General features: G+C 34.8%; 2 protein-coding genes and 1 non-coding gene across 3 annotated transcripts; all 3 read left to right on the top strand.

Annotated features, from left to right (window-relative positions):
• Nucleotides 1-649: 649 nt before the first annotated feature.
• On the top strand, nt 650-4,453 carry PPL_10802 (uncharacterized protein; the record flags this gene model as incomplete). The annotated part of the gene is made up of 4 exons (XM_020581566.1): nt 650-1,052; nt 2,677-2,883; nt 2,995-4,179; nt 4,356-4,453. 4 exons carry the CDS (start codon nt 650-652, stop codon nt 4,451-4,453), a joined length of 1,893 nt encoding a protein of 630 aa, XP_020427882.1.
• PPL_10803 lies at nt 1,508-1,578 on the top strand. The gene has a single exon. It is a non-coding gene; the product is annotated as a tRNA-Glu (tRNA).
• A 1,283-nt stretch (nt 4,454-5,736) lies between the features above and the next one.
• Nucleotides 5,737-12,517, top strand: PPL_10801 (uncharacterized protein; the record flags this gene model as incomplete). Its single annotated transcript, XM_020581565.1, has 5 exons — nt 5,737-5,742; nt 6,183-6,279; nt 6,380-7,018; nt 7,083-7,358; nt 7,431-12,517. 5 exons carry the CDS (start codon nt 5,737-5,739, stop codon nt 12,515-12,517), a joined length of 6,105 nt encoding a protein of 2,034 aa, XP_020427881.1.
• Nucleotides 12,518-12,798: the final 281 nt, after the last annotated feature.

The raw sequence follows: 12,798 nt of genomic DNA, 5'->3' as shown, positions 1-12,798 counted from the left end.
TACCAAAAAAGAAGATTTTTTCATTTCGTCAGACAGACAAAAAAAGTATTTTGATTGATCAATTATTATTTGATTTATTTTATCTCTCTCTTTTTATAAATTGAACACTGGCAAAAGTTAGTTATAGTGACAGCACAGAAGAAGACAAGAAAGTCGAAGGGCAAAAGGTAATCGAATTAAAATTTTCGAACCTTCACTCTATAGATAAAAGTGTAGTTCGCTATGCTGGCTCTTGATTATTGTCCGTACCAATAACCACATCAGGTCTCCAAGGTGAATAGCCTCTGGCCAAATGTATTAATGTAGATAAGGGAAGTCGGCAAAACCGATCCGTAACTTCGGGATAAGGATTGGCTCTAAAGACTGGTTTCGTCGATAGAAAGACCGATTGGATTGGGTCGAGATTGTTAGGGCAACTTTGACGGTTTCTTCTTGTCTGGTTGGTAGCGTTTTATAGCGGTGCCTGGGGGCAACTTCAGGTACCATCTTCGGCGATTCATTTAACAGTTACTCAGTGCGGACTTACACTTTTTCAGCAAGTCATCTTCATTTTCTGCAGCAGATATTTTATATATTTGATCAGTTTTTCATTTTTATTTTTTTGCAAGTCCAAATTATCAGATTTTTTTTTGTTTTTTTTTGCTTCAAAATGTATTTAAGTATGATCCTTCGTTTGAATCAGGTTTGTGCATCGATTCTCAAAATAATTTTGAACCATCATCTTTTGATTCACCAACTCTCAATTTTCATGTTGAATCTAATTACAACAATATATATTAAAAATAATAATTTTAATATTTTAAATGTTGTTACAGAAAATACCACAGCTCCTATCACCAACAACAATGATATTTTGTTTCCTTCAACTTTACCTTTACCCACAATAATAAACTCACCAGCACAATCATTTGAAACCAGTACAACTTTATTACCACCACCAGTGTTACCAACTCCATTCTTTATAGCAGAGTGCAACATTTCACCACAAGAAATAGAAATAGGATTGAAATCGATTTCATCTCAACCAAAATTTTTGTCGCCAAACCCTGATTGTAGGATGGAAGCAGACGTGGCATCCAGGAACACAGTGTGGTGAAATCAAAGATGGCATAGTACAAGTTCTTTATGATGACAATACAGAGGAGATTCTCCCCATCAACAGAATCAAACCTCAATACCTTGAGGAGCTTTTCGTACCAAAACGCGGACAAAGATGGTATCATCATTAAATTCCATCGCTCAAGATCAAAGAAAGTAAAACGTTACGATGTATTTTTAAGTGACATCGGAAAGAATGCTATTAATATTATCTTTTCATTGTTGAAACTTGATTAAAGGAAGATATTATCTACAAATATAATTATTAATCATTAAAAAAAACAATCAAATAAATTTAAGTATCATTGTTGTTGGTGATAGGAGCTGTGGAATTGCTTTAACAACATATGAAACCAGCACGTACTTTAGTAAGACACCAAGTACAAAAAATCTGAAAATCTCATCAATATCCTCTTTGGTGTAGTGGTAACACATTAGTCTCTCACACTGATACCCCGGGTTCGATTCCCGGAAGGGGAGTAATATTTAATAACGCATTCCCATAATGCGCGCATAAAAACTTCATTTTCGTCAAAATAAAAAATTTACTCTACAAAACATCATCAGATACACGCAGATGACTACTGATCTTCTCAAAGGTCGACTATAAAAGAAACTATGAAACTATCTTTAAGTTACATAAAAATTATTTGTCCAATATTTAAATATTACAAGTGATAAAATATTGTTATAGAACTTCTAAATATGTATACTCATTCATTTAAGTTAAAACTTATACCTTAAAGATTCTTAATTTTTATCTCTGTTCCATCTGATCTGTTTAACTGTATATGACACAGTACCTGTCTCACTGTTCACTACCTTACTCACCATTACATTTGTATCTTACCTAAAACTGTCATCCGTATTATTACTCTTAAGATCTATCTGAGTGATGTTTGTGGAATAGATCATAATTTGTTAACTTGCAAAGCGTTAAACTCATTGGTTACAAATTGCTACCAAAATTACACAATTTTGTAAAGATACTAAAGTGAGAACACTCTTACAATAAAAATATAAACAACTAACCTTAAAGATTTTTATATTGGATTGCTTAACAGTTGTATTGCCTCTTAATTCTATCGTTCTCAAAATGTCTCTGATTTAGTAATGGGGGTTTTTTCTTTATGATCACTAACAAATTCCAATTTAATTCTATAAGATTTATTGATGATAGTTTGTAATTCCTACTTTTGTTTGATCATTTAACGAATAAATATAATTTGAAATTATGAATTTATCAAGAGAGTGTTTAATTTGATACTATAGTTCACCTTTAATTAACTTTTTAAGTAAAAAAACAAAATACCTACGGAATCAATTGAAATGATAGATCACTTTTTTCTATAGAATTCCGCGTAATTATCCTGCTAATTTAAAGAAATTTTATAAAAATATTGATTTTTTTTTACTTTAAATTTCCTTGGTCAATCCGATCATATTTCGTCATGCCAACAAAGATGTCAAACAACAATAATAATTCAACACATAAATTAGTAAACCTTTCACTTATTTTATTATCAAACATTGTTTATAATTTAACAGATAATATCGATAAGATTTTTTTTAGTTTAGTTTGTAAAAGATGGTTTGACAATAGAAATAGGTATCTATTGTTTGATACAAATACTTTATATTGTACCGATAAACATAGTTCAAGAATCACTTTGAATTCATATAGATCGATAATATCTGAATCACTCAACCAAAAGAGAGAATGTAGAATGTTAGTCTCATCAGAATACAGCTATGTTGGTCTTTATGATCATAAAATAGATTATGGTAATTGTTTTCTTTACAAATATAATATCTTATTAGTAGTTTTACTGATTGATTATTACTTTCAACCATATTTACTTATCATCTCTATACTTTATCTATTTTTCTATACAGATTCAATTAAAGGTATTGATGAAATCGATCAAAACATAGAAAAGGTTACAATGAGCAGCGAGATGTTCAAGAGAGAATACTCAGATAAACTATTTACTCGACTTTATGATTTGATTAGTAAATCAAATGTCAATAGCTTGCTGGAGTGTCATACTTTAAAGTATGGAATACCAATGAATATCACCTCACTGGTCTTCCATTCTACTTTTAATGAACCGTTGTTCAAAGGTTGTTTTCCACCCAACTTGAAGAAATTGAAATTTATTGGCGATATCAAATATTACCAACATGGATATTTCAATCAGGTGATTGAAGTTGGTGTGTTACCTGATACTTTAGAGAAGTTCGTGATTTATAATCTCAATCAAATATTGGAGCCTGGAGTATTACCAACATCATTGAAGATTTTTAAAATCATTCGTTCAGCACCTGATAACTATCTCAAAGTTGGATCATTACCACCAAATCTAGAGGAATTCTGTCATAATTATGATAGAAGAGATGATATTATTGATTCAAACATTCTACCAAATTCATTAATCACACTCGAAAGTGTTCCTGTGTCATGGATGAATTCAATCAAACAACTCGAGAATCTTAGATCACTAATGTTGGTAGGCAATTCTGGTTGTTTAGATCTCAGTGATCTACCTCAATCACTGACAAGACTGGACATTTCAAGCTCAGTAAAGTTACAATCAGCATTACCCACTTCAATCAGACATCTGAATCTGGGCAATTCAAAATATGACATCGATGAATTGTTCCCGGATCGCACTCAATATCATTTCGAAAGTCTGGAGCTACCGGGATTCAAACAGGAATCTCTTGATGGCTTGGATATTAAGAGGTTGGCTCTCTATAACTTTCCTTACTTCGAGAGATCCGAAAAAGTAAGAGTCATTCCATTTGGTGTTGAAACACTTGATGTTTCTAGACTATGTATCAAATTCAAATTCAATCAGAATTCACTTCCATCATCATTGAATACACTCGATGTTTACCGCATGAACATTTTCAAACGCCCAGGTATTATTCCAAACTCTGTGAATCATCTTATCATTCGAGAGAAGGATGCTAACATTCATATAGCAGAAGGAGTTCTGCCAGATTCTGTTCAAAACATTATAATGCTAGAAGTTGCATTTCCAACAAGTAAAATGGTTGACAATATTTCTTTTGAAGGTATCAAAAATAATAAGTGTTCGATTCGAAAGCTTGATGATCAATATTATATTGTGTTTGGTCATATAAAGAACCAATTCATTGCAAGTCTATTTCATAAATCAATGTTTTTAAAAAAAAATTATTTAATAAACTTACTAAATTTTGATTAAAACTAAAAAATAATTTATTATTAGAATATGATTCTTCGGCTATTTCATTTAAAGAAGTACTTTGTTTTTCTTTAGAATTAACGGTCATCATCAAGAGAGAAAATAACAAAAGACTTTTATGAAAAGAAAAAATTTAATTCTTAACATTTTTCATAATTTGTTTTGTTTAGTTGAATTAGTAATAGATAGATTAATTAGATTAGCTAAATTGAAGATAGAAATAGTTAAAAAATAATGATTTAGTTTGAAATAATGGGTTGTATTGCATCAAAAACCCAACAGAATGTTTGTTATCCGATTGACTTGAAGCGATGGCAGAGGAGATCGGTAATTTGGAAGCGGCCAGAGTAGATTGGAATAAATCGGATGAGAGTGGATCTGGGCGAGTGTTGTTGGGAGTAACGTCCGGGAATAAAATAGAGGTTGATGGGATTTGATCATTATCATTACAACTTGTATTCCTAACAACAAAAATGGTTGACAGCCTTTCCTTTGAAGTTACAATAATAATAGGTGTTCGATTCTAAAACTTGATGATCAATATTACATTGTGTCTGGCCAACAAAAAAACATATCCACCTTTATTGATATAGAAATATCCATCCATTAAGACTTCTATATAATCCAAATGATAAAGTGATCGATCTGGGAACATCATGTCAATGTCATATTCGGAATTGCCAAGAATCAGATGTCTGATTGAAGTCGGCACTTTGCTGAGCTAGAAATGTATCATTAGGTTTAGCTGTCTCTTCAATTTCATCTAATATAGATTGGTATGATTTCAATTCCTCTTTTTTTGTTCTATCTCTAGATAACCATTTCTTTCTTCAAACCATCTTTAACAACCTAGTGTAAATCTAATTCTATCTAAATTTGAAATGATTTTTTTTCACAAATCTTTGTTATTATTTAGAACAAAAAATTTTTTGTTTTGGCAAAAAAAATAAAATAAAATAATAAATTGTAAAGATTTTGATATATGTAGGATACCATTAAATAATTATTATTAATTAGGTATCTATTTTAAATGGTAGATAGGATGGTTGTAACAATTTGAAGATCTCAACGGTTAGTTGTGTTTGAAAAATAGTTGTGTGTAATAATATCGTTGGGAATTTTAAATATTGATCTTCAAGGTTGTAAAAAATATGGTTATTTATAAGGTCATTATTGTGTAACCCATTTTAACAATATCTGTTTTTTTTTTCAATTTTTATTTTGTCAAAAAAAGATACATCGAAAAAAATAGATATCTAAAAATGCTTTGCACCATGATGCAAAATGCGAAAACCCGCAAAACAAAAAAAAAACCAAAAAATTTAAAACAAAAAATATCTTTTTGAAATGGTTTAATTTTTTTTATAAAATTCCCCAATGGCGGTGCTTAAAAGACTTTAAAAAAATGGTGGTCAGTGTGGGTTGTGTCCTCATGTCTTTTAGTTTTGATTATTTTGTTTTGGGCATTCATTTGTTGTCTATTTTGCTGATTAGGATTTACACTTGGGCTGGGTTACCTCATTGTTGTTTGTTTGTTGAGAGTAAAGAATATCTTTATTTTTGATCATGAGGATTGTGTTTGTTGATTTGTTATTTTGTTGTTAAATTTAAATTCATCAACTTTTTTAACAATTCTATTTATTTATTTATTTATTTATTTATATTATTTATATCTTTCAAATGTTTTGTTTATTTGTTTAAAAATATAGATAGAAATAAAAAATGAATTGTAATTTTAAAAATGTTTTAATAATAAATATTATAATTTGTATAATATACAGCTGTTGTTCTATGGTTGTAAGTGGAGCAAATGTTACTAATCAATATATGTTCAATAATCATTACTATCAGCTCTTCTCATTGCCACCAGTATCGGTCAATGACAACAACGATAGTTATGCTAAAATGATGCAATATTTATCAACTTTATTATTTGGTTTCCATGCCTGTATGTTGAAAAATTCATAGTAAAAAAAAAATAGGCGGGCAAAATTTCACATATTAATATTAATTTTATTTTTTTCAAAAATAAAAAACAACAATAACAGATCCAATAACTATCACAACACCAGAGGAATATAATTTTATTCAAACTACATTTGGTTCGGTGATTGGTGGACTTCCTGCCAATTCCAGAGTGTATGTAGGTGGTACCAAGTTGGACGTAAACTCCGATGAGTGGATCTATAGCAATGGAACGGCCGAGTATGGTATGCCTTTCTACCAGCAGTCTGTCGGTCGTTGTTATACCGTTTGTCCGTGGTTGCCAGGCCAGCCATCGGTCGCACCAAACCAACAGTATCTCTCGCTGAAGAACTACCAACAGGGCAGTAGCAAGCTGTATTTGCAAACCACCGATTGGGTCACATCGCTCACGACCAACCTGCAATATGTATTGGTGGAACTACGTGGAACCAAGGATCCAGTCATGACTATACCACCACCAACCTCGGGTGGTGTCATATACCTCAAGAATTTCGTTATGGACGACGGCAACTTTAATTGGAACATGAGTACACTGAAAATCACTATCATTCCATCCGATGGAACCAATGCATACTATCCAACCATTACATTGGATTCACCAACATCCGTACACTTTACAATAAATCCGGGTGTAGATGCCTACGGTATGATAATAGGTGATGATAAAAAAACTGTACCAACAATGACCTATAGATATCAATGTAAGTAAAATCTCAAACATATTTATAAGTTGTTTTGAAATATATTAATTCTTCTATTGTTTAGTACCATATATTTCAACTTTATACGCAAATACTTTAACAACTGGTAGTTTAATTACTTTGACTGGAACCAACTTTGGTACAAATTACACTTTATCGAAAATCAGTGTAAAGTATGGATCTACACAGACTGTTTGTTCTAATCCAATAATAGTTGTCAATCAAACTGTTCTCACATGTAAATTGACAACAACCGTATCTAGCACTGCACCATTATACCCAATTTCACTATCTATTGGTACAAATAGTTTTGTTTATACAAGTAATAGAATTCCTTTCTGTAAGTTGAACAAATCCATCTTGAATTATAATTAGTTAAAGCTAAATTATTAATATTATTCTTTATAAATAGATGATCCAAACACTGTAAAAGTAATAAAAATAGGAGATTCAGCAGGTAACTATACAACTGTTCGTAATGTTATTTTGGGTACAAACAACAGTGTCGCCATTGAATCGAATCCAATCACTCAGGGTGTAATAACAAGTGCACCACAATCAAGTTTTATCAATTCAATCTATAATTGGGGAAGCAATCAGGTTCACCAAGCATTGGAGTCGTCGAGCAACGGTATCGTGGCAACCAGTGGACAGCTCAGTGGAACTGTAGTGATGCCAAACTTTGTTTGTTCGGCGACACTTGTTTTCTGTGGATCAAACAGCCCGGTCACCAGTGCAACCAAAACTGTTGGTTATATTCCATCGCGTCTCGTTGACACCACCTCCACCAACGCTTGTGAATTATCAATGTTTGGACAGACACCAACCTCTCAAAACCTAGGTGTAATTTCCTCGAGCGTGCCAACCACAGGAACAACTCTCACTCTCCCTCTATCCTACAGTGGATTCCTCTTTACCAAACGAACATACAAGCTTTCCAACTATCCAAACTCAGTATTCACCGATATCATTTTAAACACAAACACACAACAAGTTCAAGTTAAAATCCCGGCTGGCGTTGGAAAAGATATTGTTTTCACATTGTATCTCGAGGATGTTGTCGCTCTGACTGGAACATTCTCATATGTACCACCAGTTTTGTCAACGGTGTCATCCGGTAGCATCTTTGGTGATGTAGTTACAGTGGTTGGTTCAAACTTTGGTGTGGATTCATCACTTCTCTCAGGACAATTCGTTGGTGAATCCACTGCCTTCAGTAATTTCCAATTGGCTGACCAGACCAAATTCACATGTACCATACCATCGGGTGTAGGAGCATCAGGCCAAATATCAATCACAGTTGGAAATCAAATAGCAACAAACAACCTACCATACAAGTATCTATCGCCAATTATCTCGAATATCGCTCAATTCGGAACAGTTTTCCAATTGACTGGTACCAATCTTGGTTTGCCAAGTCAACTGCCCACTTTGACACAATCTGGAACCGTTTTAAATGCCACCGGAAATGCACAACAAAATACACTATTCATTAGTTTACCGAGCCATACCAAGCGTGGACCAATCGCTTTGAATTTGGCAGGACAACAAACTACTTTTAGCTTTGATCCTCTGCCAGTTGTCAGCCAGATAACTCCTACACCTTCCGCTTCATCTACCACCACCATTACAATCTCTGGTGCCTATCTTGACCTGACAAATCAACAGGGTGACGCACTACCAGTCTCAATCACCATCGGCGGACAAACTTGCTCGAACCCAAGTAACAACGGTGTCGATTTGTTTTGTAATGCTCCTGCCAATGTCGGTATCCAAACGATATCGATATCGATCAATAATCGTGTAAGCCAAGCAGAGATTACCTATGAAGCACCTGTTTTACAATCGATTCTACAAAACGATGATAAACTACAAGTGGTAGCAACAAACGTTGGTTCAGTAGCTTCCGCTATCAATATTACCATCTCTGGTGTTTCATTCGCAGCTTCTTCAATCGCCAACGGTGTTGTCTACTTCAATTCCATGCCAAACGGCTTGTTTTCATCATTGGTCACCATCTCTGTATTTAGATTACAATCGAATAGTATTCCATTTTCAATTAGTCCAGTTGTTAAGAGTGTTAGTTCAGCACCAACCGTCGGTGGACAAGTGACTGTTTCAGGACAATTCTTTAACGACAGAGATTTCAGTAGCAATCCACAGGTTCTCAGTGTAAATATTAATGGTGCATGTGATAGTCCTCAGATTGTAGCGAATTCAGCCAATACCAAGTTGACATGTAAAGTAGGTGCCGGTACCGGTACAGGTTATAAAGTCACTGTTGTCTCTGGAACCACGTCAAGTACTAGCAGTGTTATATACTCTTATCAGGCACCAAACATTACATCTATAGTTCATCAAAATTCAGTTGTAACAATCATGGCAAACAATCTAGGTTTAGATGCATCTGTCATTACAACTCAAATCGGTGGACAAACTCTAACTGCAACTGGGTTTGTATCTGGAAACACTGGAGTAACATTTACTATTCCAGCGCAATCTCAAAACTGTGATATTAAACTATCGGTAAATAGCGTCAGTTCATCACCATTCCCATTGAGATTGACACCAGCAATCACAAGTGTTACATCCGCTCCAACCATCGGTGGAAGAACAACAATCTACGGTCAATTCCTCTCAATCGATCGTTGTGATAACTCACAGTCCACAATTGTTATTAAAATCGATCAAACCACTTGTTCCAACCCATCGTCGAATGGAACCGCAATCACTTGTACTGCTGTTCCGGGTACTGGAAATAACCATCAACTTGTAGTTACTATAGATGGTGTCAATTCACAACCAACTGCATTTGAATACCTACCACCTTCCATTGCACAATTCACTCAGCAATCTGCCAATTGTTTGGTCGATGGTCAGAATCTTGGAGATGATCCATCTAAAGTAACAGTATACTTTGGTGATCTCCCGATCAACATCAAGTCATTCTCCAATCCATCACAGTTTGTCACACAAATTCCACCTCTAGCTTTGAATGGTGATCTCAGTGTTGTCATCGATAATCAACGTTCCAACAGTATTCCATACAAGTTGTTACCAATTCTCTTGTCTGTCACCAGTCCAGAGAATAACGGTGGTCAAATAACTATCACCGGTCTCTTTTTGAATGATAAGCGACAAGACGGCAGTCCCACAGGTATTGCCATCTCGGTTTCAACCATTGGTGCTTGTACAAACATTGTAAAACTACCGAATGGCAATAAGAATTCCTATTTGCAGTGTAATTTGCCAAGTGGACAAGGTTCCAATTTAACTTTGACTGTGACCATCGACGGTTTGAATCAAACCATGCCGTTCAGCTTCAATGCTCCCAAACTGTATCAAGTCGATGTCAGTCCAAACAATTTGGTTACTATCACCGGTGATGGTCTCGGTGTAGATTCAGACTCTACCGTCGTCATGGTAAACAGTGTCGACTACCCACCAAATAGTGTTTCAGCCAAAAGAGTAATATTCCAAGCTGCACCAGAAGTCGTCAATGGATTCGTTCAAATCAAAGCACTGGGAATGTTGTCAAACATGCTCTGGTTCAGAGTCTCGCCAAAGATTCAATCGATCACAAAATCGAAAACAGAAGGATCGCCAGTAACCATTCTCGGATCGAATTTGGGTCTCTATGATGCTCTCCTGCGTGAAAACATCTACCAAATATGGCAAGATTCAAACACACTCTCTCCCGATAAAATCAAATCCAACGCAACTGCCTTGATTGTCACAACACTACCTGGAACAGGAGTTGGATTCAATGTTGATCTATCGATCGAAGGTTTTGCAACCTCTGGAGCTTACTCTTATCTACCACCTTCCATCACCAATATCACTGCATTCGGTTCGAGTATTGTTGCTTTTGGTGATAACTTTGGTGTTTGGTCAGAGCAAGTCACTCCATTCCAACCATCTACATTGGTAAATGTCACTCACCATCGTGCACAATTTACAATTCCGCCTACCTTTAGAAAACAAATGGTATCGATTATTGTAAACGGCCAGACATCTAACCAAATAGAATTGATTCCACAGCCAATTTTGAGCTCAACTACTATGCTACCGATTCAAGGTGGTTTGATTACTCTGTTTGGAAACTACTTGAATGGACAGAGTGAAAATGGAACATCTACTGATGTTGTCATTTCAGTTGGTCAACAACCATGTGTTTTTGTCAAATCCAACCAGGAAGGTACTCAATTGATTTGTAATTTACTTACGGATTTCTCTCAGGTCGACAATGCGACATTGTCAGTCAGTATCGACGGTGTCCAATCGCTCAACACTCTCAACTATACATCCTTCCCACCTGCACTACTCTCTTGTAGTGCGTTGTACTTTAATAAATCCGGACTGGTTACAGTGAGCGGTGACCATTTCGCAGGAACCGACTACCAAGTGGAAATTGCTGGACAAACCTGTGAGAATGCAACTAAAATGGATAACCAAACAATTACCTGTGAGTTTTCCGCCGACATTCTCTCGCCAAACCCATCGATTGGATTAAATGTAACCGTTTGGAATAATCAATCCAGATTCTCTGCTGATCTATTTATCTACCTCTCCAATCATTGCGATGGTATCTGCATCTATGGTAACTGCTTCCAAGGTTATTGTATTTGTAACGAAGGTTACGGTGGACAACTCTGCACTATTCCTGTCAATACTACCTTGCCACTGCCAACTGTTACCAGCACCTCCAAAACCTCAACCACTCTCTTTAACAATTCCGCTGAATTTACCACTGAAATTATTGCTCTTCGTGAAATCGATGGCGCTGGATCCATTATCAAATCAATTGATATGTCCAACTCGAAATGGAGTCAACTCACTGTCGATACCGAAGGTAATATCTCGACCGTTGTCAATAGAGCATCGTTTGACGACTCTCAGCTATTCGTTGATGTTACCACTCAGTACTACTCGACAAACTCAAACAACATCTATTTGTCAGAGTTTGTTTATGTTCCAGCTGGCTCACTCAAACAATCGGTGACTATCAACAGCTACCAATTTGCCAATCGCTCCAACAGTCTGCAAGTCATCTACAGAATAGGCGGACCATCCACCTTCCAATATAACTGTCAAGACAGCAACGCCAGCATAGTAGTTGGAAAAGTTCATACGATGGTACCATCGTTCGTTGTTGACACACCGGTCGGTGTTTTGGTTGGCCAATTCCCATCGCGTACCAAAGTAGATACCTCAGTTGGCAAACTCACAATTCACCCAACAGAGAGCAGCGATCCACTCAATGCCAACAGAAACAATATAATTATCTACACTATCACCATACCAAATTTTGAGGATCGAGCAGAATTCGACCCAATTTTTACCACTTACAACAAACCAAATCTAATTATCTCCCCTGATTGTACAACAAAACCAACAACTTCACCAACTACCGGTGTTATTTCAGAATCATACAAACTCATCCCATTGAATTTATTATCAACAATATTCTTCCTATTAATCACATATTTATTAAATTAAATAAATCTTTTTTTTTTTTATTACAACATCTTTAAATAATTTAATGACTCCTTCTATAGAAACTGATTCATAATCTATAACTTGCAATGATTTCTTTTTATTTATTTAATGATTATTCCCAAGATAATATTAAAATTCAAAGAAACCAGATATTTTTCAAACTTTAGATCAAAATTTGTTTTTACAAAAATTAACTTGTTCCAAGAAAAAAAATATCTAGATTAGATTTGTTTTAAAAATTCTAACATGTTATTCTATTTGTGAAACAAGGTTTTAATAAC

This window comes from Heterostelium album, assembly GCF_000004825.1.
Source record: "Heterostelium album PN500 unplaced genomic scaffold PPL_scaffold15, whole genome shotgun sequence".
NCBI lineage: Eukaryota > Evosea > Eumycetozoa > Acytosteliales > Acytosteliaceae > Heterostelium > Heterostelium album.
Note: the sequence above shows the minus strand (reverse complement) of the source record. Positions and strands in the feature narration are given on the sequence as shown.